This window comes from Amphiura filiformis, chromosome 8 (genome assembly GCF_039555335.1).
Source record: "Amphiura filiformis chromosome 8, Afil_fr2py, whole genome shotgun sequence".
In the NCBI taxonomy this organism is placed as follows: Eukaryota; Metazoa; Echinodermata; class Ophiuroidea; order Amphilepidida; family Amphiuridae; genus Amphiura; species Amphiura filiformis.
In genome coordinates, this window is record NC_092635.1 from 18105703 (window position 1) to 18132498 (window position 26796).

General features: G+C 37.3%; 1 protein-coding gene across 3 annotated transcripts; it reads left to right on the forward strand.

The window, feature by feature from the left end:
- The first annotated feature begins 76 nt into the window (after window positions 1-76).
- On the forward strand, window positions 77-25866 carry LOC140158736 (uncharacterized). 3 transcript variants are annotated; one of them, XM_072181939.1, is made up of 5 exons: window positions 77-183; window positions 18057-18209; window positions 20361-21326; window positions 22587-22762; window positions 24047-25866. In XM_072181939.1, the coding sequence occupies exons 2-5, from the start codon at window positions 18107-18109 to the stop codon at window positions 24161-24163; spliced, it is 1362 nt and encodes a 453-aa protein (XP_072038040.1). In that variant the 5' UTR covers window positions 77-183; window positions 18057-18106; the 3' UTR covers window positions 24164-25866. The 3 variants fall into 3 exon arrangements, with proteins under 3 accessions (XP_072038040.1, XP_072038041.1, XP_072038042.1); XM_072181940.1 differs by lacking the exon at window positions 77-183 and adding an exon at window positions 382-415; XM_072181941.1 differs by lacking the exon at window positions 77-183 and adding an exon at window positions 699-720.
- Window positions 25867-26796: the final 930 nt, after the last annotated feature.

The following is a 26796-nucleotide window of genomic DNA, read 5'->3' on the forward strand; positions in this document are numbered from 1 at the left end:
GCCCGCCCTCTGTCATTGCACAGAGCAGCAGGTGAAAGTTGATTTGGCAGGTGCACTGAAAAAGCCAGGTAGCTCCGTAGCTGAGGAGTGGAGTCAGTGATAGATGTGATGCTAAATCGTGGAGAAAATGGATAAACCCGAAGTTCGTGCCATTTGATAAACGAGAGAAGTAACCCATGATAGGTGAGTACTGGGGATTTTGAAAGACACAAGAATGCTAGATTTTGAGCTGTAAAGATGTTTATGCCGATCTGCCTGAACTGAGTGAAGTTGTTTGATCGATCGTGCACACACACAGTACATGGCAGGCCAGGGGACTGAAGGTGGGGTGTTGAATTCCTTGACGCGACGTGGCTATGGAATGGGTCCATGCAATATGCTGAAATACTAGTATTATAGGTCTCATCATGATGATGTATGGGAAAATAAATTTTGTAATGTTACATGTATTATCATTAAATTATGTACATATGTTTATACCAGTGGGCACAGGTTAGAATTATGACGTTGAATCAACGTTGATATATTACCGTATTATTAAACGTCGAAGTTTCAACCTACATTGTAACCTGATTTTAACTAGACTCGCTCGCCAGTCGCCAGTCCTATACGATACATACCGTACCTCACCCCATTTTGTCTGTCTGTGGAAAATACACACTTAACGGTTTGCGCAGGTCAGATATTCGAAATTTTTTTCAAAATTTCATCAATTCAAAGGTAGGCCTATAAAATTAGGGTACCATACCCACCTTATTGTGCTTGCTAAATCAAGACTCGGTTGAAACAAAGTTAAGGATCGAATGCATTTTAGTGTCCAAAAAGGCAAAATTATTGTAAAGTTCTGCCGAATTCTCCACCCTTGCGAAGAGTGTAGAATTGGAATCGGGAATAAAAATATCCGATCTTTGCGATCAAAAAAACACAAAATTACAACTTTGGACGTACTATTGGCAAAAGACATTCCCAAACAAAATAGAATAGAACACTTGATGTCAACTTGTCAAAATATTGAAGAAATGTGCTCCCTAAACTTGGCGAGTAGGCAAAATAATTCCCATTCAAACGCATGGGAAACTGAAAGTGCATAACACAGACTTAACCTGATTTCAACCTGGAGGTTTACTAGTTGAAATCAGGTTGAAATTTCAATGTTGATACAACATTGAAATTTCAACCTGATTTCAACTTACTTCTAGGTTGAAGTCCATTTGCAAATACAACATGATTTCAACGTTGAAATTGATTTCGATGTCGAAATTTCAATGTGATTTCAACGTCAGGTGTGCCCACTGAGATACCCAGTTTATGTGTACCAATGCTACATGTAAGGCTATTAAAGCTGATGCGTATCATGAGTTTATAGGACCATTCACAAACACTTAGGTTTTTTTGCCCCCCCCCCCCTTTCAGATCTAAAAAAATTCAGGGCCCCCCTTTTTTACATGAAAATTATGGGTCAACCCCATGTCTAGAAAAGTAATATGACACAATCAAGGGGAATGAGTCACATGTCGGCCCTGGTCGAATATGAGTTTTACACATATGTTTCTAAAGAGGACATAATTTTACAAAAAAATGTAGAGCTTTCAGAAACTGAAAACCCCATGTTGATACATGTACCGTACGACTTTTCTTTGTGAAGTTATGTCAATTTATCAATCGCTGAAAACAATATTTAACAAAAGAATATTTTAACACTTTCTTTGCCAACATCTCAAAATCAATATTAGCGACATTCGACTCATTTCCCTTGATCGTGTCACATACCCGGTAAGGCCTATACACGTATGTAATGAAATTATTAGTTTCCCGTCACCCGCCCGCATCACCTTAATTTTCAATTTGACCAAAACTTTCATTTTCATAAAAAAAAGTCAATTATCTGAAAATTGAGATAAAAATAATCAAAATTGAAACTCGCAAAATGTCTGATGACATCCCCTGCTGATGATAATCAGCAGTTTTTCTTAGTTGTAGGGGTAGAGGATTGTTTTGGGCTGAGGTAATTTTCCCCAATGGAGGCCCAACAGCAACACAAACCCGTACGATTTCATGCAATGACCATAAACATCTTTGTTGTTGTTGTTGTTGATGTTGTTGTTGTTGTTGTTGTTGTTGTTGTTGTTGTTGTTGTTGTTGTTGTTGTTGTTGTATATTTTATATTTATACAAAGTCAAAGATAATGGTAGGTGCAGCAGCACAGGTGCAAAAACAGTGGATCAAGCTCTATTTCGTGTTCCAGATCGATGACATTATTATGTCTTCAGAATCTTGCCTCCTATACCTTTGTACATAACCCAGCTGTCTGATAAATTTGTGTATCGGTCACCTGGAGCTACAGGGTTTTTGCTGAACCATGAAATGGTATCAGCCTATAAGAGTGAATGTTACTAGCTTACTTACTAGCTTACTTACTAGCTTACTTACTAAGTTACTAGCTTACTTACTAAGTTACTAGCTTACTGACTAACCATTTGGTCTGAAATGGACATATCTCTAAATGCCACGAAGGTATGACCCCATGAGTGGTGTCATATGAAAGAGTAAAACATAAAGAATATAATAAAAATATTTCCAAATGCTGGAGGTCATCCAGGGGTCACAGGGGTCAAAAAAGGTCATTTTAACTGAAAATGCTCCGATTGAGCTGAAATTTAAATGCAATGATCCTTATGACATTCTAAACATTTAAAAAATATTTTAAGATTCATTTCAGGTCATTAAGGGGTCAATAAAGGGGTCAAAGGTCAAGTTTTCCAAAATGCTCCGATTGAGCTGAAATTTAAATGCAATGATCCTTATGACATTCTAAACATGTTGAAAATATTTTAAAATTCATTTAAGGTCATTAAGGGGCAATAAAGGGGTCAAAGGTCAAGTTTTCAAAATGCTTCAATTGACCTGAAATTTAAATGCAATGATCCTTATGACATTCTAAACATTTAAGAAATATTTTAAGATTCATTTAAGGTCATTAAGGGGTCATAAAGGGGTCAAAGGTCAAGTTTTCCAAAATGTCTGATTGAGCTGAAATTTAAATGCAATGATCCTTATGACATTCTAAACATGTTGAAAATATTTTAAAATTCATTTAAGGTCATTAAGGGGCAATAAAGGGGTCAAAGGTCAAGTTTTCAAAATGCTTCAATTGGCCTGAAATTTAAATGCAATGATCCTTATGACATTCTTAACATGTTTTAAATATTTTAAAATACATTTAAGGTCATTATGGGGGGTCATACAGAGGTCAAAAGTCAAGTTTTCAAAATGCCAGCTTCTCACGATCAAGACGGCAATTAATGAAACAGTCTTATTAAAATTAATACTATCCTGCACAGTATTGCTGCTTGATCAGATCGTCACAGTCATCCGCCTAACTTACCTCGTGCCCTTGCAAAGGGCACAGTTGCTCTAGTTTATTTTATATTCTTTACTTTTCTTCTTTCATTAACACCATTCGGGTGGTCATACCTGCATTTCGAGATTATGTCCATTACAGACTCCGGGTGACAGTGGTATAGGCCTACCACAATATACTGCTGAAGCCACATGGTTCAGCTATGGTGCGGTTATCGCTCTAGTTTCATATCTGTAGCCTCTTCATAGAGTGCATAGTTCATATACTTTATGTGTAAAGGTCTTTTGGTGTGATTTTTGCTGAACCATGAAATGGTATCAGCCTATATGAGTGAATGTTACTAGCTTACTTACTTACTAGCTTACTAGCTTACTTACTTACTAGCTTACTTACTTACTAGCTTACTAACTGACTAACCATTTGGTCTGAAATGGACATATCTCTAAATGTTATTAAGGTATGACCCCACAGTGGTGTCATATGAAAGAGGAAAACATAAAGAATATAATAAAAATATTTCCAAACGTCAGAGGTCATCCTGGGGTCACAGGGGTCAAAAAAGGTCATTTTAACCGAAAATGCTCCGATTGAGCTCAAATTTAAATGCAATGATCCTTATGACATTCTAAGCATGTTTAAAACATTTAAACATTTATTTCAGGTCATTAAGGGGTCATAAAGGGGTCAAAGGTCAAGGTTTTCAAAATGCTCCAATTGAGCTGAAATTTAAATGCAATGATTCTTATGACATTGTAAACATTTAAACTAGAGCGATAACCGCACCATAGCTGAACCATGTGGCTTTGGCAGTATATTGTGGTAGGCCTATACCACTGTCACCCGGAGTCTGTAATGGACATAACTCGAAATGCTACGAAGGTATGACCACCCGAATGGTGTTAATGAATCGGGAAAAGTAAAGAATATAAAATAAACTAGAGCAACTGTGCCCTTTGCAAGGGCACGAGGTAAGTTAGGCGGATGACTGTGACGATCTGATCAAGCAGCAATACTGTGCAGGATAGTATTAATTTTAATAAGACTGTTTCATTAATTGCCGCTTTTAATATACCTTGATCGTGAGAAGCTGGCATTTTGAAAACTTGACTTTTGACCTCTGTATGACCCCCTTAATGACCGTAAATGAATTTTAAAATATTTAAAACATGTTAAGAATGTCATAAAGATCATTGCATTTAAATTTCAGGTCAATTGAGGCATTTTGAAAACTTCACCTTTGACCCCTCTATTGCCCCTTAATGGCCTTAAATGAATTTGAAAATATTTTCAACATGTTTAGAATGTCATAAGGATCATTGCGTTTAAATTTCAGCTCAATCGGAGCATTTTGGAGAACTTGACCTTTGACCCCCTTAATGACTTTAAATGAATCTTAAAATATTTTTTAAATGTTTAGAATATCATAAGGATCATTGCATTTAAATTTCAGCTCAATTGGAGCATTTTGAGAACCTTGACCTTTGACCCCTTTATGACCCCTTAATGACCTTAAATACATTTTTAAATGTTTGAAACATGTTTAGAATGTCACAAGGATCATTACATTTAAATTTAAGCTCAATCTGAGCATTTTCAGTTAAAATGACCTTTTTGACCCCTGTGACCCCTGGATGACCTCCGACGTTTGGAAATATTTTTATTATATTCTTTATGTTTTCCTCTTTCATATGACACCACTCATGGGGTCATACCTTCGTGGCATTTAGAGATATGTCCATTTCAGACCAAATGGTTAGTTAGTAAGCTAGTAACTTAGTAAGTAAGCTAGTAACTTAGTAAGTAAGCTAGTAAGTAAGCTAGTAAGTAAGCTAGTAACATACACTCTTATAGGCTGATACCATTTCATGGTTCAGCAAAAATATTTTATAATTCATTTAAGGTCATTAAGGGGTCATAAAGGGGTCAAAGGTCAAGTTTTTCAAAATGCTCCAATCAAGCTGAAATTTATATGCAATGATCCTTATGACATTCTAAACATTTTAAAAACATTTTAAGATTCATTTAAGGTCATTAAGGGGTCTAACCATTTGGTCTGAAATGGACATATCTCTAAATGCCACAAAGGTATGACCCCATGAGTGGTGTCATATGAAAGAGGAAAACATAAAGAATATAATAAAAATATTTCCAAACGTCAGAGGTCATCCTGGGGTCACAGGGGTAAAAAAGGTCATTTTAACTGAAAATGCTCCGATTGAGCTCAAATTTAAATGCAATGATCCTTATGACATTCTAAGCATGTTTAAAACATTTAAACATTTATTTCAGGTCATTAAGAGGTCATAAAGGGGTCAAAGGTCAAGTTTTTCAAAATGCTCCAATCGAGCTGAAATTTATATGCAATGATCCTTATGACATTCTAAACATTTTAAAAACATTTTAAGATTCATTTAAGGTCATAAAGGGGTCAAAGGTCAAGTTTTCCAAAATGCTCGATTGAGCTGAAATTTAAACGCAAATGATCCTTATGACATTCTAAACATGTTTAAAATATTTTAAAATTCATTTAAGGTCATTAAGGGGCAATAAAGGGGTCAAAATTTGACCCCTTTATTGCCCCTTAATGACCTTAAATGAATTTTAATGTCAAGTTTTCAAAATGCTTCAATTGAGCTGAAATTTAAATGCAATGATGCCAGTGGTATAGGCCTACCACAATATACTGCCGAAGCCACATGGTTCAGCTAAGGTGCGGTTATCGCTCTTGTTTTGTTGTTAACTAGCGGGTACCCGCGCTTCGCGCGGGCCCCCGCTAGATGAGTAAATGGGAGCGGTTAGTAAACGGGATCGGTTAGTATAAACGATGGAAATGGTAATCATGTCAATTGGTATCGCTTTTAACAGCTCAATTATTACGCGGTTAGTGATGTGGTAGGCCTACCATTTGTTGCCTCTACTTTGCAAACGACGTTCTTTCTTTCTTACTTTCCCGTTCTTTCTTTCTTTCTTTCCCGTTCTTTCTTTCTTGCTTTCCCGTTCTTTCTTTCTTGCTTTCCCTCCCTTTTTGTTGCTTCTGCTTGGCAGACGATGTTCTTGCTTTCTTGCGTTGCCCTTCTTTGTTTCTTGCTTTTCCGTTCTTTCTTTCTTGCTTTCCTCCCTTTCTTTCTTGCTTTCCTCCCTTTCTTTCTTGCTTTCCTCCCTTTCTTTCTTGCTTTCCCTCCCTTTCTTTCTTGCTTTCCCTCACTTTCTTTCTTGCTTTTCTTTCTTTCTTTCTTTCTTTCTTTCTTTCTTTCTTTCTTTCTTTCTTTCTTTCTTTCTTTCTTTCTTTCTTTCTTTCTTTCTTTCCTCTTTCTTTCTTTCTTTCTTTCTTTCTTTCCCTCTTTCCTTCCCTTTTTACTTATTTTTTCTTTGTCTTTCCCTTTTTTCTTTCAGTTTCTCTCTTTCCTGCTCCATTTCTCTTTCTGTTTCTTGCTTGTTCACTTTCTTTCTCTCTCTCTCTCTTCTTTCTTTCTTTCTTTCTGTCTATTTCTTCTTTGTTTTCGTTTCTCTCTCCCTTTCTCTTTCTTGCTTTCTTTCTTTCTTTCTTTCTTTCTTTCTTTCTTTCTTTCTTTCTTTCTTTCTTTCTTTCTTTCTTTCTTTCTTTCTTTCGTTCTTTCCTCCTTCTTTCTTTCTTTCGTTCTTTCCTTCCTTCTTTCCCTCTTTCCTCCCCTCTTTCCTTCCTTTTTTCCTTCCTTCCTTCTTCTTTCTTTACATAGGCATAAATCCCGGGATGAGTAATAAATTCCTCAATATTTCGATAAGGGGCATGATCTACTGAATCGCCTCCATGTTGACGCATGTATGTGGGTTCCTTTATTTCTTTCGTTCGTTCTTTTTTTATATGTGTTCTGTTTCATCAAGTAGGCCTATAGCAACATTGGGTTTCAAGAAGGTTGAGTTACATAGCGTAAATTCGGTGTTGGGGTGGGTATAACCCCCCAATGTTTTGATAAGGTCAATGGTCCGTATAATCACCCCAAGTTCACACATGTATAATAGATGTGGGTTTCTGACAAAATTAACCTCATTTTTGGCCAAACTAAAAGTGCCAATTTTTATGGCCTTCGTGCGAATTTGTTCCACTTTTGCACAATATAATTCACCAGTAGGCCTAATTAGCTTGCCATAAATTATTCTGTCGCCAAGATGCTGGCTTCACTGTAGGCCTATTGCAAGAAATTGATTTAAACGGACCCATCCCCCATGCCATGTCAAGAGAAATCTACGCCATTGTTAATGTTGCCAAAAGATGCCGGATTCACTATTAATATGCCTACTTCAAGAAATGTTTTCATCCCTCCCCTACTGTCAAAAATAAATCTACGCCACGGATATTTAGCGGTTGCGGTTTTATACCATGCTATAATCTGGATGATGTCCCACACTCCCCATCGAAATTCATCACAACATGACAAACGAATAAACTCAAATTACTTTCCAATACCGTCTAATGCCTAGGCCTACCTTGAATTTAAAATCTTCGGAAAGTCATCACAAAAGAAGTTTCCGAAAGTTAATTTGCATAAACGAATGCAGTTGATTTATTATTATAGCCGTGCGGTTACCATGCCGCATAATGCCCACTCTCCGTCGAAAGTCACCACGAACGGATAAACTAATATCACTTTCAAAATTATTAGATCACTTGGACCATTTATTTTCAAAATACGTAACTTAAAACCACCTTTGTCTCAGCCATTAATTTGTTAGTTCCGTCTAAGGATGTGATATTTTCCGTCTGTAGATGAAACTGGAAGTTTTGTTACCATTAGCGCGTCGGGAAGTTGCCACGACCTGTGCGTAACCGTATAATGCCTAGGCCTACCTTGAATTTAAAATCTTCGAAAAGTCATCACAAAAGAAGTTTCCGAAAGTCATAATTTGCATAAACGAATGCAGTTGATTTATTATTATAGCCGTTGCGGTTACCATGCCGCATAATGCCCACTCTCCGTCGAAAGTCACCACGAACGGATAAACTAATATCACTTTCAAAATTATTAGATCACTTGGACCATTTATTTTCAAAATACGTAACTTAAAACCACCTTTGTCTCAGCCATTAATTTGTTAGTTCCGTCTAAGAGATGTGATATTTTCCGTCTGTAGATGAAACTGGAAGTTTTGTTACCATTAGCGCGTCGGGAAGTTGCCACGACCTGTGCGTAATCCGCGTATAGCAACGCAGCAACGGACCGTAAATAAGCGGGCCACCATTGGTTGATCTACCGAATAAATCCAAATAATTATTTGTATTTATTAATTTATCTATCTATCTATGCATTTACCATTCATCTGGAAATGCTAGAACTTATTTATTTATCTATTTATTAATTTATAATTTATCTATAATCTCCGAGATGATACCGATGAATCGATCAGTTCCTCTTCAAAGTATCGATTATCGGCAAGTTCCTCTTTAATAGTATAGATGTGACAAGCCATGACCAAAAATCACATTTTTGATCAAAAATCAAATTTTTGACCAAAATCACATTTTTTACCAAAAAATAAAAAAACACATTTTTGACCAAAAATCACATTTTGACCAAAAAATACACTTTTGACCAAAAACACATTTTTGACCAAAAATCATATTTTTGACCAAAAATCACAATTTTGACCAAAAATCACATTTTTGACCAAAAATCACATTTTGGACCAAAAATCACATTTTGGACCAAAAATCACATTTTGGACCAAAAATTACATTTTGGACCAAAAATCACATTTTGGACCAAAATCACATCAAAAATCATTTTTTGACCAAGAGTCACATTTTGGACCAAAAATCACATTTTTGACCAAAAAATCATGTTTTTGACCAAAAAAAGATTCCGAAGACATAATAATGATAAAATTGGACGGATAATTTCGCATGATACCTGAATTTATCAGTCTCGATCGCTAGAGTTTTCAAATATCACGCTCGACTTCGTCTCGCATGATATTTGAAAACTCTAGCTCGACCGATAAATTCAGGTAATCAATCCGTCCAATTTTATATCAGTATCGGCCTTATCATTATCACTATCGGTATCAGATGATTCAGATTCAAAATCAGGAAGTGTTTTAATGTATAGTAGGGGCCATCTCATTCCATCGGGTATCACAGTCAATCTTACTCTAAATTCGAGGCAGGTGGGGCAGTATTCCGCTTAAGGATCAAAATCTGGATCAATTGTCTTGGAGATATGGGGAGTCACGTACATATAATCAGTCTCAAGTGAAGCGGTAGCAGGCTTAGTTCTGGGAGGGGTTGGCAAAGACTTGCTTGTTGGGGAGCTTTCTGGGATCTTTTCAGGTGGTTTCAGGTTCAGATCTGGCAGCAAAGCGGTGAGATTCAAATACTGTCAGCGCGGCAGAATTCAGGATCAACTTCATGAATTGAAGGAGAGGAAAATTCTTCACGAGGAATAGGCTTACCAAACTTGAAGCCTGGTGAGGGTTCAGGTGTTATCTCAATCTCGCCTGACAGACTTTCCTGTCTGGTCGATTTTGGAGAAACTCTGGGAGGTTTCACCGACGGGGTTTGCAAGTTTACCACCTCAAAGGTAAAGGGGAAAGGGGACTTCTTCCTGTAAAGTTTAGTTTCCTAGCTTTCCATGCAGTTTGAACCTTTTCCGGTCTCTTTTCTTTTTTCTTCTTCCTAGAGTAATAGTATTCCCAGTGACATCTGAGGAGTTAAATGGAGCAGGCGTGGCATTTTCCGCACCAGTTGTGCTCAATTAAACATGTTGACATGGTGGGTTTTGCCGTGGGTTTTCACACGTGACTGTGGTAGCGCGAACATTCAAATCCGGTTTCACTGGTGTTTTCCATATATATCCAAGAAGATTTTATTCTTGGTCTGCTTTAATGACCACACCAGTTCCACATTTTCAACATCCAGCGCCTGCAGCACTTGTTTTAGCCTGTCATGTCCTGAGAAAACCGATGTACCTGTATCTATGTTTTCACAGTAATTATTGACGGAGACAAAATCTCACCATTTTATATGAAAATAACACAATTTTTTGCTGAAAAGACCATTGAAAATGTATCTTCCGTTAAAAATTTTGAAATATGCGGACACAAATTTATGCATGTTAGTATTATAATGTAAGTATAATGACCGCATCTGGTGACTTATATTATATATTGCTAAAAGTATGCTTGTGTAATGTACATTCGAACATATTTCGTATTTTGGACATCGATGATTGTGCGCTAGTCTGATTGGTTGCTAGTGGTATTTCCCTAATCTGGTATTTGATTTTTTACCTGTAGGGAAAATGAAAGATACAGCTAAAAATGTATTTTGTTTTAAATTGAATTAAAAAGTGAATAGTGATAGTTATGAATTTAAGGTTAATACATGTAGCTGCTTGCCTCTAAGCCCGTCTGAACACGGCTGATGTTAGGGGCTTGTACAATTTACCCTATGTGACCCGATCAGATTATTTTATTATACATTTTGTATTCTTTATTCAATTATTTATGATCTCATCTATGGCGTTGTCTTTTTTAATGACAGTTCTTGTTTTAAAATAAACCAGGTTTTAATACATTTGATACTATCAGTCATCTCTGCTGTCTATTTTCAATTTTAATAATCCTGTGACCTAGCCCACACCATTGTGACGTAGGTCCAAAAGTATTTCATAATATTACTCTAGTATGTCAAAAAGACAATGGTATCCAAACTAGACTGTTATTGTAATGGTGGTCAGTGAACCATTCCAACCTACATTCATTGCCAACATTGGTTGCCATCCATTTTGCCTCAGTTAATCAACCAATTTTTTAATTAAGGGTGTCAACTTTCAGTTATTTCCCATTTTATTCCTGTTTGCTTTTTGGGTAGATTGCTTGGGGTTAGCAATTTTGGTTTGGGTAGGGACGTGTGATTTGGAGTTTGAAACCATGCCCTGAAATATGAAAATACCTATTTTGGGGGAAAAGAGAGCCTAAAAATAATCATTTTCGATAATTTATGTTCAAAATTAATTGAAATTTTCTAGAAAAATTGTGCAATTTTGAATTTGCAATTTTTGCAGATTTGTGTGTGTGTGTGGGGGATTTAGAATTTCTGTTCAAAATTACTGGAAATTTTCCAAATTCTTAAAAATTGTTCAAAACACCCATCTCTATTAAATCCAGAAAATTGCAATCCAAAGAAAGTTATCAATAAGGCTGAAAATGCATCCCAAATCTGCTGCACATCCCCATATCCATGATTCCACCAGCTGAGGAGGATGCCCTCAATTTGTTTCAAAATTCTGATTTTTACATGATTGTGATTAATGAACCACCAAATAAAAATTAAAACTTAGACATTTATAGTGAAAACTAACATTTGTTGGAAAAATTATGAATCATTTTTTAAAAATAGAAATGTTGCAATTTTGCTTTAATCACAATGCCAGGAACAACGATCTTGAAACTATAGCCTAGTACTGCAGGGCTTTGAACCACAAAACCATGAGAAGAAACATGCATTGGATAGTGATGGTGCAGTGGAAGTGGTTGATAACCACAATGTATTATTGTGTCTGAAAAGTTGAGGAGTTTGTTGTTGTCATTTTGAGTCAAACTAGTCCCAATCCTAAATGGCATAGTCACATTACTCCTGAAAAGTTGATCTCAGGTTGTGGATTATAGCATAACATAACATAACAGAAAACTTTTGGTGCACTGTGACAAGCTTGTAGCCCTTACAAAGTAAAAATAAAAACATCTTAAGGGGGTACTACACCCCTCGATAAATTTGTGTCTATTTTTGTATTTTTCTCAAAAACTAATAGCACACTGGTAACAAAAGTTATGTATATTATTGGGGCAAGGTATCCAATTACTACAATCGAATTTCAGCGACCCAAGGCAAGCGGTTCGTTATTTATGATAAGAAATAAGGTACCGCTAGGATGTACCTCATTTCCTATCATATATACGGAACCGCTTGCCTTGAGTCACTGAAATTTCAGTGTAGTAATTGAATTCCTTGCCCCAATAATATACATAACTTCTGTTACTAGTGTTTTATTATTTTTTGAGAAAAATGCAAAAATAGTCACAAATTTACTACAGGGTGTAGTAATTCTTAAGGTTGCACCCAAGATCATGATTGTACAGAAAGTCCTTGTAAACAGACAAAGTTGAAAATACATGTAAGAGCTTTTCTACCAAGGCTAATATATATTAAAGTTTTGGGGAAAAGTGAGTCTTGGCGGGCTACAGTAGGCAAGACTGGCAAGTTAAGGGTTTAAAAAAGAGACTTATTTTCCCCCTGATTCAACAGATTGCTCTGTTTGAAATATTTTTAAAATGTTTGTTGGTCGTGCATTGTCTGTTGCTGCTTCAAAAGCTATTCAGTGGCGGATTTAGAGGGGGGCGCACGCGGCGCGCGCCCCCTCTATTTTGTGCAGATCGGCGCCTGACTCTGTGTATTTTTGCAGAGTGGCGCCTGACTTTGTGTGGGCGCCGAGCAGCGGCGGCGGTGGCTCGGCGCCCCCTCTATTGAAAATTCCTGGATCCGCCCCTGAATTGTGGACCCATTCCAATAACTTTTACCAGGTCTAAACTTCAAGAACATGTTTGGCACTGCTAAAGTTGCAAAATTAGCATTTTGTTAAAAAAAAAAAAAAACTCTTGTTTTTATTGTTCATAAGAATTTTGTAATTGATCTTTAAAACATTTAATAAATTTAGGGTTGTAATAAGTCACCCAAAATCTAAAGTCAAGTCACTGTACAAAGTCAATGGGGTTGAGTCAGCTGAATATCACTCCAGTTTGTCGCCTCATTTGACCTCAAATCACAAGTCATGGCTCCTAAGTAATACAACTCTGAATTTATAAGTTTCATAGATCTTTTTCAGGTGTATAAACTTGCAAATTATGTAATTTAGAGGTTTTGGGAAAAATAAGCACTTTTGGAAGTATACGTCACAGAATAAACATCTCTTGAAAATTTAAGAACAAAAAACCCTTCTTAGTCCGGCTGCAAACTATTGTTTTATTTGGTTAGATGGTTTTGCCAGTTAAAGTGTTTTTCTTTGCTGATTGTTAATCTATAGGTGGTACAAAATGAGATTATGGGGGATGTAGAATTGTCACCCCTGGGCAATTCAAGATTTCCAAGGTCAAAGTTTATACAGGGGTCAAAATTCAAAATTGCACAATGTTTTTAAAACCCATACCAAAATGTTCCTCTGATCCTAAGGATTCAGAAAAGTATAGTTTGACCCACCTCCGACTTATCGCTTCGGAGTTATAAGCCAAAAGGTCAAAGGTTAACTTTGAAGCAGCACATGGGCTGAAAGAGCTACAATGCTCCAATGATGAAAATGGTCTTAAATTGTTGGCAGTGTTATCTCAATCGAATAAAGAATAGTTATAAACAACTGTAATGACTCGTTACCTTGGTATGCATTCAGAGAAATACCAGTAGGTCAACATCAGTAGGACTCAATTGACAATGACCTATTTTGATGTGTTACCAAGGCAACAAGTCATTCTAGGTTGTTCAAACTATTCATTATTCGAATTGTGGTACTGAAAGACCAATTTGAGACCATTTTCATCAAAATTGAGCATTTTTCAATTTCAACCCCTGTGGGAGTTCTCTATTTAACCTTTGACCTTTTACTCATAACTCCGCAACGATAAGTCGTAGATATGTGAAACTATATATTTTCTGAATCCTTATGACAAGAGGAATAATTTGACATATGTTTGGACAAAATTAGACAAGTTTATAATTTTGACCCCTGTATAAACTTTGACCTTGGATATCTCGAATTGCCCAGGGGTGACAATTTTACATCCCTCGGAATCTCATTTTGTACTACCCACATAACAATAATCCAGAAACAAAAACACTTTAACTGGCAAAACCAACCTACCTTGGTCTGCCACCGGACTATCTGTACAAATATATACACCTGCTAGAACTACATTGTCTATAGGTTGACACAAGTTTAGTACATGATATTGTGTGACAATTAGCTACAATAGTATAAGTTCCCTTTCAACTGCAAAAAGTTTTGATCGCTTTTGATGTTCATTTTATTTCAAGAAACCATTTGACACAAGATCACATAGAATGCTGTCACGTTTTACTTATTACAAGATTGATTTGAAACCAAATAGAAACCCATCCTTAGGTCATGACCTCGTCACAAACCATTACAACTAGAATGTCTCTATGGAGTTAGGCTTTCGATGTTGCTGCTGAACATTTTTCTTCACCATACATGTAGATAGACAATGAACTCATCTGATGAACATTTTGTTTTGACTTTCTCACTTAGAATTATAAATAACTGAAATAATGCAGTAGTAGTGCCAGGAATTATTTTTTCATGGGCAAGTGATTTTCTTTTTCTTTCTTTTTTTTGGGGGATTGTTGCAAAGTTTTAATTGGGGATCCCCCATAGCGCTACCACTTCTGCAAAGACAAAGTGAATGTTTGTTTCCTACTGGGTGTGTGTGTATTTTATTCTAGGACCAGTTATTTTACAGAGAGAGATCGAGTGAATGAGTGGGAAAGATATCAAGAGAGGGGAGACACAGACAGACAGGTAGAGGTGACAGTGAGATGGGGGAATGAAAGAGAGTGTGAGAGATGCAGAGGAGAGAGAAAGGTGGACTGGAGGGAAGTGAAGGAGGAGAGAAAGAAGGTGCTTGGCAGGCTATGTGTTTTTAGGACTACAGAAAATGCATGATGTAATTTATAAACATTTCGCAAAAGATTGATCATCCTGAAGCATAAACTTGGGTTTCTGCCCAACTTTTCATTTAGAATATTTTTGGTACCAGTAGCTACCAGCATGCTACCACCAGTGTGTTGATTCCAGCATAGGTATTTGAGGTTCCTCAAATACCTATGATTCCAGTCTTACGACCTTATCCTTTCCGGGTGTGGATAATGTGCGAGTTGCGAGTTGCGAGTTGTGAGTTGCGAGATGCGAGTTGCGAGTTCAATTTTGCGAGTTGCGAGATGCGAGTTGAAATTTGCGAGTTGCAAGTTGAAATTTGCGAGTTGTCAAAAGAAGTTGCGAGTTGGTTTGCGAGTTACGAGTAGACATTTGCGAGTTGAAATTTGCGAGTTGCGAGTTGAAATTTGCGAGTTGCTAGTTGAAATTTGCGAGTTGCGAGTTGAAATTTTGCGAGTTGCTAAGAAGAGTTTCGAGATTGTTCACAAATTCAACACATGTCAACATAATATTCTTCACATTCTGAAATGAAATCACATCACCTCAATTGGATTACTTATATGGGGATTTAATTAAAGACTACATGCACATGAGAGTATTGAAAATATTTCTCCGTATGATGTATGATAGGCCGATATCTTTAAAGTTAATGTTGCAGGTGACTTTGGGGTGATGTTTTACAAGTACACATGTAGTGTAGCACTACTTACAGGCTCTGTTGCTTTAGTATACTATAAAGCTGGGTTGCGTACTTGCGTTCATCTTGGTTGCAAGTGAAGCGAGCACCGAGCTTAGCGAGGGCTACTATTGGTGGAATATATCTTGGATCATCATAAGTATCAGAGTACACCACAGAGCCTGTGCTACATATAGGCCTATAACAGGAAAGAGCTCTAGTGGTGTCATGCATCATTGATTCTCTCACATCTGCACAAACATGTTATAAATTACCTCGACTTGTGCCCGAGTTTACCTCGTCTGAGTGGAGCCGAGTTGATTCGAATCCGAGTCCGAGCCAAGTCCGGCCTTTTGTATCCGGACTCCAGACCAGGGTGCCAAGTCTGAGCCAAGTCCGAGTCCAGCAAAACTATACGAACTGAGTCCAGCTCAAGTCCTGACTCAGTCCGAGTCCATGTTCAAAATTAAAATTATGAACATTATATCAAAGACTCCAAATAGAGATGAATTTCAACCAGTCCTATTTATGTAGGCTATAGTGTATGGGAAGCACGGTGGCCCAATGGTTCAGGTGCGAGCATCATAATCGAAAGGTTGTGGGTTTAAGCCCCACTGAGGCCAGTGTGTTGTGTCCTTGAGCAAGATAGCTTAATTCCCAATTGCTTTACTCCACCCAGGTATAAAATGGGGAGCTGCTGGGGTAATCACAATCTAAGTCGCTGACAGTACCTGCGCATCAGTTGCGGACTTGGTGAAGCAGAAATATTCTGATATATCCTAATGGCAGCGGAATTGTTGAAGTGTGCTGATAATTAGGTCATGCCTAGCTGAAGCACACATTTAATAAATCACTAACATTTACTTGATCAAAATGAATCTTTAGTTCACATTTTTGTGAGTGTGTTGATATTGTTTCTCTGTTTAAAAAGCTCCCTACTCTCTCAGGACTGCTCTCTTTTATAACAAAACTGGTGAACATTATATTTTGTCTAATTTTGAGAACGGAAACTGTTTGGAATTGACATCACATTAGTCAGTTCAATTAAAGCAATGTTTACAGCAGAACTTGCTTGAACTTTTCTATCCTTTTGTCTGGAAAATTTGATACCCCACTACATCTCATTACAATCTAAAATAATATAACACTGTAATGTGGTTGAGCTTGAGGTATGCTTTGAACAGGGAATCATATAGATGCTGGTCGTATTTTAACTCTCAACGTAATGTCCAATGTTGTGCATGGAACTAGAGCACAGGCAATGAAGGTCTAGTTCCAATAGGGGTAAAACAATTTCTGCAAAAATTTGGCAAATTAGCAACTCGCAAATGGTAACTCGCAACTCGCAAATCAACTCGCAACTACCCTTGGTAACTCGCAAATACCAACTCGCAACTCGCAAATCAACTCGCAACTACCTTTGGCAACTCGCAAATTTCAACTCGCAACTCGCAGATTTTCAACTCGCATCTCGCAACTCGCAACTCGATCTCGCAACTCACAACTCGCAAAATACCTTTACCCATCCTTTCCTAACCTTGGCAATGGTTCCATTCTACTTTTTAGCAGCAAAGACTTTTGAATGTTTGAATCCTGGTTTGAATACCTACTTGGAAGCTATTGTTAAAGTCCTTTTCACCTGCAGAAGTAAAACCAGTTGCCATAGAAACCAATTTATAGTGTCAAAAGTGTAAAGTTAAGCAAATTGAGTGTATGATCCTAAGTTCAACTGCATACCAAGCCCTAGATATTTGTAGGACTGTTATGCAGAACAGTTGTTTCTATACTACCTGTATTCAGAGGTATCCCTGCTGTATTTAGACTTGTTTGGGCAGGTGTTGACAGGTGTTCTCATCAACACTGGTGATGCAGGCATGAACTTTTAAAGTGAATCAAATCCTAATCTATGATCAAATTGAGCTGTTGATGGAGCATACATGTACTGGCTTTGTTGTGGATGAACTGATCTCGATAATCAACTGCTGATTCAATTGTTATATCATACATGTTGATATGGTTGGATATAACTGGTCAGAGTTTTATCTTGCAAATCACTCATTAAGTTTATAAATAATTACAAAAATGAATGATGCATCATAAGTTTTCAGTTATTTCCTGAATTCAATATGAGCTGAGATGCCTAGCTTAGAATATGAAGTGCATTTAGAAAAGTTTTTAAAAGTTAAAACTTTTCCCAATACAAGAAAAAGGCTTGTTACCACTCAGTGACTGAACATAAATTCTGTTTTTAATAGATCTATGGATATCTAGGAGTTAAGCAAAATCCTGTTAATTCATACTTCTTACTTTGGTTTTGTTACAGGAAAATAAATGAATTACACCATGATGTTGATTACTTTATGACAAAACACAATGGCTGGTCAAGTTTGGCTGCAGAGCAAGTTACTGCCATCAGTGTGGCAACTGGTGCAAATCCATGCCAGGGATTGGAACTCATGCTTAATATGGTTTCAAGGTAAGTACAAGTATTTTCTTTCCTTAAGGTGGTACACCCCCTGATAAATTTTGTGACTAATTTTGCATTTTTTCAAAAAAAAGACAAGTGGTTCATTATATATGTTAAGAAATGAGGTACATTCTAGCGGTACCTCTTTTCTTATCATAAATAACGTACCGCTTGTCTTGAGTCACTGAAATTCCAGTGTAGTAACTGGATTCCTTGCCCTTATAATATACATAACTGTTGTTACCAGTGTGTTATTATTTTTTGAGAAAAATGCAAAAATAGTCACAAATTTATCAAGGGGTGTAGTACCACCTTTTAAACATCTTGCTCTGGATACCAGTTTAGCACTTCATGTTTGTTTTTATTTTCAAATTTGTAAGATTTTATTTTTAATATCTTGGATGTGTTGCACTCTGTGGCCTATAATGAAGTTCAATTTGCAGTTTCAGGGTACCAAATAAAGATGGGCTAGGGCATTTGCACCCTGCTTAACCTGAAAATACCTGTACAGTAATCTGGCTATCAATGTGCATTGTTCTATTCTATTAAAAAACTGTTATCTTTTGAAGACCTGCATTTATACTAAAATTCCCAAAGACAAGTTCCCACAAAAGTTAAAGTAATAATGGGCTAGAAATCAGTCATATCTTGAAATGGGAACACTCAGTAGATGAGCTGATCATCTGATGGCAGTCACTTTGGTTTCGACCTCAATGCACTACTGGTATGTCACAGTTCCTTAAATTATTATCATAAATAAATTGTGTTTTTCTGACTAATGCAGCCGTCAAAGGGAGTCTTGAACCTACCCTCCTCAAGGGGTTCACCTTGATTCACCCTTCAAAAAATATTTTTAGGCAAAGATTCACCTTTTGTCCAAAAATATTAGTTCAAGATTCACCACAAGAAAAAAATTATTAGGTCAAGATTCACCTGATCTGTGAATGCTAGTTCTATGTAAAAGCATATATAACAATCCACACAAGGGTAAAGATTAGTCAAAGATTCACTTTTGCAATCATATGTTTCGTTGAAGATTCACAGCATCTGAAAAGTCATTGGGTCAAGATTCACCCTATGGTTTTGTCCTGTAAGTTAAAGATTAGACGCATTTTCACCAATGACATGGTGACGTCTTGAGGAGGGTAGGGTCAAGATTCCCTTTGACGGCTGCATAAGTGACAGCAGGATAAGTTTTTGTTTACCTTTGACGTGACCTTTACGTGACTGGCTGTAAGGAAACATAATTGTTTGTGCTTCATTGTTAAATATTTAGTTGGCTGAGAAAATCAAAATAAAACCATGAGCTGAACTTGAACCACTTTCTAAGATCTCTTTTTATACATGTACATGTAGGGTCTATATCTTCAGTGTGTGGTGCCTGATCGAGCAAATGTAATATGTTTTACATTCACCAATTTGTGCACGCTCAAATATTCTTCTGTTAGTTTAGTGTATATTTATTTTATTTATGAATTGTATTACATAAATCAGTCTATAAAAATGTCAATATTCTGGCAATACATTAATTGGCAAATGACATGTTTTTAGAAATGGGGTGCATCAGTCAGACAGTGCTGTGGTGCTAAAACTACTATAAAGTATTTGGTACTTTAAAAAAAAAGATTTATCCTGCTGTCAAAATTATTAAAGTCCTTTGGACTTGTTTGCTTTTCTTCCATTGCGGTTGAAACTTCTTTTCCCTACTTTGTTGATACATTGTGTATATTAAAATCAAGATCATTATAGAATAGGTTACAGTAAAATATCTTAATGCTCTGCGTGCTAGCCAAGGGTTTCAACATAAAATATCAAAGATTTAAGATATTTTCTGAAAATATCAAGAGCTATCTTAAGAACCACTGAACCAATACTAGGCTTGTTTGTACTCATTTTAATGCATTTTTCATGCTGATTCCAAATATGGTCATGAAAATTTACAATTCTGAAATTTTTAATTTGAATTTTTTTTTAACTTGTCGTCTGCATTCGACACCCGCGTGGAGAGAGTTAAAATTAATTTTCATCATGAGACCACATCATAAACACACAAATCCTGCGTTATTATGCCAAGCATTTTGAATTTAAATGTTTACTTATCTGGTTATATTTAAAAACTAAACTGGTGACTATTTTGTTTTTCTTCCCATTTTTATACAGTTCTACTACTGCTCTGCAGTGATATGGTGCAAGCACAGATATTGGAGCCTACAACATCAGTGCCCTCATCGCTAACATTTACACCAGTACAACAACTCCCAAATGCAACATCTGCTGCAACACTTGTATTAAACCGTACTTCTTCCATTATGTCTACCCCAAGCCATCTATACAGTAGTATGAGTAGTTATGTAATTTTAACATCCCAACAAATGATGTTGGTATCCACACCAGGTGCATCGCTATTCCCATCACCCTCATCAGGGTCGTCATCCTCATCAATGTTGTCATCCTCATCAGCATCCTCATCATCTATTTCTATGACAACGCAACAAACAATGATGCCTACGCTAGAAATACCAGGATCAATTTTGTACACTCCAACTATCATGATGTTTTCACCTTCCGAAAGTCTATTCCCTATGTCTAGTCATTATACTATGCAAACTTCTTATGGTGAAACTATATTTATGCCTAGTGCATCACCGACAACATCAGTAGGTTATGTGTTTCCTTCTTCCAGTGAAACACTAGACTCAGCTATACCAGATATGGCATCAACCCAGATGATGTTAAAGAGTACCTTGGTAACATTATTACCCACTCCATCTGCTACCAAGTTTTTAATGTCATCATCACTATCATCATCATCATCTGCTGGTGTTACCACAGCAACTCCTCCATTATCATCAGATATACTATCAGTGCCAACAGCTATATACCCAAGTGTCTTATCATCTAGCCCATCTCCGTCTATCATACCAACAAGGACATCAAGTACCACCACAGTGCCAGATCTTTCTTCATTGCCAAGTTCATCCAGAGTAGTTATATTAAAGCCAACACCAACAGTTGGACCATCGAGTCGTCCTCCAACGACGGAGAAGAGTAAAGGTGGTCCATTGACAATGGCTGAGTGGATTGGTGTTGCTCTTGCAGCTACATTTGTTGCTCTTATTATATTGTGTAAGTTTCAAATTTATAGTATTTTCACTATTTGTTGAGGATATCTTTTCTAAGCAAAGCACATGTGTTCCAAGGTGGCTTCATATACAATGCAGACAAGTTTTTCCTTAAGCCCAGACCGACCAGGAGCTAAATATCTGACGAAAGGAGCTCCTGGCCCTCAAAATTATGCCAGAACCAAAAGCTACTTTTTCAAGACTAGAAGCCATTTTCATATTCTCTTGTCATTTCATTTCAATTCAATGCCTGGTAATCTATCTACCTCCTGCTGGTCAAAATATTAATTAATAATACAAAAATACTGCCCTCTGTCAGTCTTGAATGAATCACATCAGTGGCTAGTCACACTGTGACAATTTCATATCTTTCTCAATCTTTTTGAGTTCAAATTCCCCTTCACAAATCAGTATTGTGCAAGATTTTTTCCCGGGGGGGGCCACTCAATACATATGTGTTGTCATCACCGAGCAGAAATCCACGGGAAAGGGTACTTTTTTCACGCATAGTCGCGGACCGCGAATAGGGTAGCTATTTCATGCCCATTTGGAAAAAAGGGTATACATTTTAACACAGGTCAGCGTTTAGGGTATGGATTTCACAGACATGGGGTCGGCGATTGAGGGTATGGATTTGGAGGACATGAAGGGCCGGTTTATTGACCACCTTTTCTGGCATTTCTGGTCAGTGAAAAGGGTACCTTTTATGGTGGTTGATGAAAAGAGTGCCTAAATATTAGTGGTCAGTAAAAAGCCTCCCTTTTTTTACAAGAAGGTCAGTGTTTAGGGTAGGTATTTTCACACTGCTCGAGATCCGTGTTTAGGGTGTGAAATTTGAGGGCCTGCTTGATGATGACAACACATAAAAGCATATAAGTGGCCCCCCTGGGGATTTTTTCCAGTGCCTGGACCTGTCATTTTCATTCAAAGCATGCACACACTATAACTCTCTAACCACGGGGTAAATATCGCCCGGCACCCACTTAAGGAAAAGCTTGAATACAGATAAGATGTTCAAGAGGCAAAGAGGTTATACTACATGTATAGTGTGTCTTGTATCAAGTTGAGAGTGAAACTATGCTGAATTATGCAGTGGCAGATTTGAATTGGTGCGTTTACGCCTTTGGGTTCCCAGTGTATTTGGAACTGGTCAATCAATGGCCATCACAAGCAACAAAATATTTCAGTCGTGTTTTACAAGCATAAATTAATCAGCACAAAGGGGTGATAATTACTGATGACAACATAATTATGTTCCTTGCAGGTGTGATCATATGGTGGCTTCTAAAAGCAGGCAGAACTAATAATAAACGCAAGCCTACATACAGCATACACAATGTGACAATAGACTATTCACGCAGTACTAGCAATGATCCCAAAGATATATGGAGAAATAGCTTATTACTGGAGTCAATGAGTACACGGATTGTTGTCCCCGAGGTAAGTCATATCATGATCACAGTCTTATTGAAAATATGAAAAAGAAGCTATATACAATTCTGTAACTGCGACACTGATACTATTTACTCCATGCACAATGCATACAATGTATTCGATCCAAATGCAAATGTGCCTCCAGAAGTTCATGACTGCAATTTTGTGGTTGTAAAGCTCAGAACTGCCCCTTTAGTGAGTGCAAACTGCAGTGCAATTGCTTGTGCAATCTGGAGATAAATGGATTATGTAACACTGTATAATTGTCATATTTACCGTAACTGCAACAATGTCAAAACATTCTGTGAACAAGGGTGCACTCTGGTATAAGCCCAGTTGTAATTTTGGCTAAGTTCTTAGATCAAATCAATGCTTTTGTCTCACATTTAAGAACAAATATGTGATGCAAACTCAGTCGGAACTCGACAATATTAAATTTTCAATTTCTTATAGGATAGTAAACAGCATTTACAATGCTGCATTTTGCAGAAAACCCCAATGAAATTGAACAACCAGTTCCAAAGATATGAGCAATTAAAGAATTTCCAAAACAGCAGGAAACAAAATCAATATTTCCAATTTCCGACTGATTTTGCTTGATCGCATCGCATATAAAAAATATCAGTTGATATCAAATTAACATTCCATACTTATAATTTTAAAAGTGACATAGATGATAAAAAATTACTGGTACATCGGGCATATACAAATGAGGATGATTGTTCTTATTTTTAAGTTCAAGTACTAGCCCCTCCTCGGTTATAAGCCCACCACCATTTTTGAAGTGAAATTGCCCATCTAGGGGGTGGGCTTATACCCGAGTGGTTACGGTACTTATAAACAATTAGGCATGTGGTAATGTTACTTTTTCTCCAAAAGTTGACAACCGATGTTTATGAAATTTTAAATTTAGCATAGCTAAGAATTTCTTTACATTGAATAAGTTACAAAAAAAAAGGATCACTGCAAACTGAAGATAACATGGTTACTGAAGACCTTAATGTTCTACTCATTTAGACGGGGTTGATGTTTTTAACCAGGAGTATAAACATTCTGGGTTCTTACTGAAATACCAATACACATGAATGATGTTGGTTCGAAATTATTTAATCACAGCAGGACATCCTGCTGTGATTTTAATTAAATATGCTATTTACATACAGGTAGTGGGAATCTGGCGCTTCCGCCTGCTCTAAGTGGGAGATTTCTGGCTCTCTCCTCCATCAGTAATTTCAACTTTCACAATCATGCCTCCAACATTAACAATGTATTTATAACATTAACTTTCAGGAAAATGATGATGATTTAATGCAGACCAATTACGCTGCAACAAACCAGGCATATGAAGGGATATCTGATGAGGAGCAACCACCATCAGCATCAAAAGACACTCTAACTAGAGTTTGATTAGCTGCATTGTGTGTGAAGTCAGTAGCTGTAGAATCTACCATTATTTCAACTACAGGTGCAACAGGTAACCACAGTACATGACTGCAATATCCTTGGCTGCTGCATCTTATTTGAATTTAGTATGTCAAATGCAGTGTTTAATAGTGGCATCAATGAATGACAAGGATAGTCTTATTGCTGGTGGAATCTGTAGAGTATGTCATGCAACCTGCTCTTCTATTTAGGAGTAGACCATTTTGGTAGTTCCTGAAAGCCTTTGCAAATTTAACCGAAAATCCATCATTATCATCAATATGCACATCATCACTGCACACTCTCATTGTGGCCAGTCAAGTGTGTGCTGTAATGGTGGGCACATAGTCATGCAAGATGCACATCATCGCTGCACACTCTCATCGTGGCCAGTCAAATGTGTGCTGTAATGGTGGGCACATAGTCATGCAAGATGCACATCATCGCTGCACACTCTCATCGTGGCCAGTCAAGTGTGTGCTGTAATGGTGGGCACATAGTCATGCAAGATGCACATCATCGCTGCACACTCTCATCGTGGCCAGTCAAGTGTGTGCTGTAATGGTGGGCACATAGTCATGCAAGATGCACATCATCGCTGCACACTCTCATCGTGGCCAGTCAAATGTGTGCTGTAATGGTGTGCACATAGATATGCAAAAGGATTACAGGATACACCAAAGAATATTGTTCCAGCTGTGTCATAATTTATGAAGAAGCTGCAAACTGGGTCAAGGCATACTGTAACCTGCTTCCACAAAATGATTGTAAAGTCGCAAGTTGGTACTCTTGGTTGCTGCACTAGTGTTCTTTATTTGATACGCACCTGTACAAGTCAGTAGTATAATTCTGAATGAGGCATTCTGCAAGGCAGTAGTATGTCTTGCGAATAGGACACAAAAGGACATAGTGGAGTTCACAAATGACATTCTACTGGCATGTGCATGTGTGCATCAAACAAAGACTCAGCAGACACTCAGGAGGTTTATGCAATGTATAAGTTAGCAATCAGATAAGAGGTTGAACCTGGCAGGGATGTGCTTTAACAGCAGCCTGACAGCCAGTGGCTGGTAACATTTGCTGTCAGACTTGAAATATTACCAGCCCAACTGGTTTGTATAGCCTTTTAGTCTGCTCAATTACATTACAGTACACTGGGCAGGTCAAAGCTCAGGCTGCCTACATGGCTAGCTAGGAGGGTGGTTGAATGCTGAATCATGTAACCCTATCCCTAATGTAACCCTAACCCTAAACCCTAACCCATTGGTTTAAAAAGTGGGTAATCTAAAGACTTACAGAGCCTGGGCATCTGAAGGTGGTTTATGTATTTAAAAGTTTTGAACTCTGAAAGCTTGGAAACTTATTCCTGACTTCCGCTTGAATTGATTGAATATATACAATGTAGTACTTGAAGAGTTTGAACTTTTTTTCTTTCTTTTTTGACACAAATGATATAAAAAATAAAGAAATTGTCTAGTTTTATTTATTTTTAGAATGCTGTAAATATACACTGTATGGAGAATTTGTGTAGAAACTTTACCTTTTTATTTCTTTTTACATTGATGTATCATGTAGCTAATATAGGATTGGCTGTCAAGGCCAGGTCAGAATCACTTTGGCCAATGGCCATGTCATAATATCACACTTGTAGTGCTTGTAATTACAGAATGCAGTGTATACATATGCATATATGCATATGTACATGATATTCAAACATGTTGAATCCCTGATTCCCAGTTTCAGAACACTTGGTCAAGATTGAACAAGCAGACAGACACAGATTGAGCACATAGTGGGTAACAGATTTAAGAATTCACCCACTTTGTGAAACAGGTGGCACCCTGCAGTTCATTCAGTGGCATAGTCAGGTGGCAGCTTCATCCTACAAGAAGTCTTGCCATCCCCTAGGGATGCTGGACATCTGATATGTAAGACTTTTAGGATTTGTTTGTACTTTTTAGCCCATCAAATTTTGCCTCTTGAAAATTGCCTTTCCCTACTCTGAAAAAGTCCTGGCTGTACCACTGCTCTGCATGTTTGCAACAATAATGAATATGTGCAATGGGCTGTACAAATTAAGAAGTTGACAGTGCAGTGCGCTGCCAGTCATTGTATTCTGCTAAGGCATGTGATAATTGCAGTGGTGTGATTTGTGCAGAAATGCATTTCTGGGAGAAAGATCTTTGGATATGATCGGAGCCCAGTGTATATTATTTCAGTGCTTCACTCAAATGTTTTGATTGTATAAGATGTTCTGAATGCTTGTTATATTGAAATAATGTGATTCATATCAGGTTGTGGGATGTATACATATTATATGCTTGTGTATCCCCGTCTCAATACCAAAGTTGCACAGAACCAGTTCAGAAATCTTAAATGCTTTTGGAAAAAAGCCCATATATGTGTAGATTGTGATTACCCAAGAGATACTTTTGAGCCATTCTGGGGATGTCATAACCATATTACCAACCATGCTTGAAAACTAAATCATGTCAAAATGTAATACTGGTTTCATACATTCTGTTGCTTGCCGTGGTGTGACACCTGTTCTCTTACGTCAGAGCGCCACCGCTTTCGAGTTTAATTGTAGTCAAAGTGATTTGCAGCTTCGGGCAAAG

What these genes read in the sequence shown, in the direction of transcription:
- LOC140158736 (XM_072181939.1), top strand. Translation starts at nt 18,107, where the DNA reads ATGGCTGGTCAAGTTTGGCTGCAGAGCAAGTTACTGCCATCAGTGTGG. An exon ending in ATGCTTAATATGGTTTCAAG is followed by an intron (nt 18,210 to 20,360) that starts GTAAGTACAAGT and finishes ATTTTTATACAG; the next exon opens with TTCTACTACTGCTCTGCAGT. An exon ending in CACGGATTGTTGTCCCCGAG is followed by an intron (nt 22,763 to 24,046) that starts GTAAGTCATATC and finishes ATTAACTTTCAG; the next exon opens with GAAAATGATGATGATTTAAT.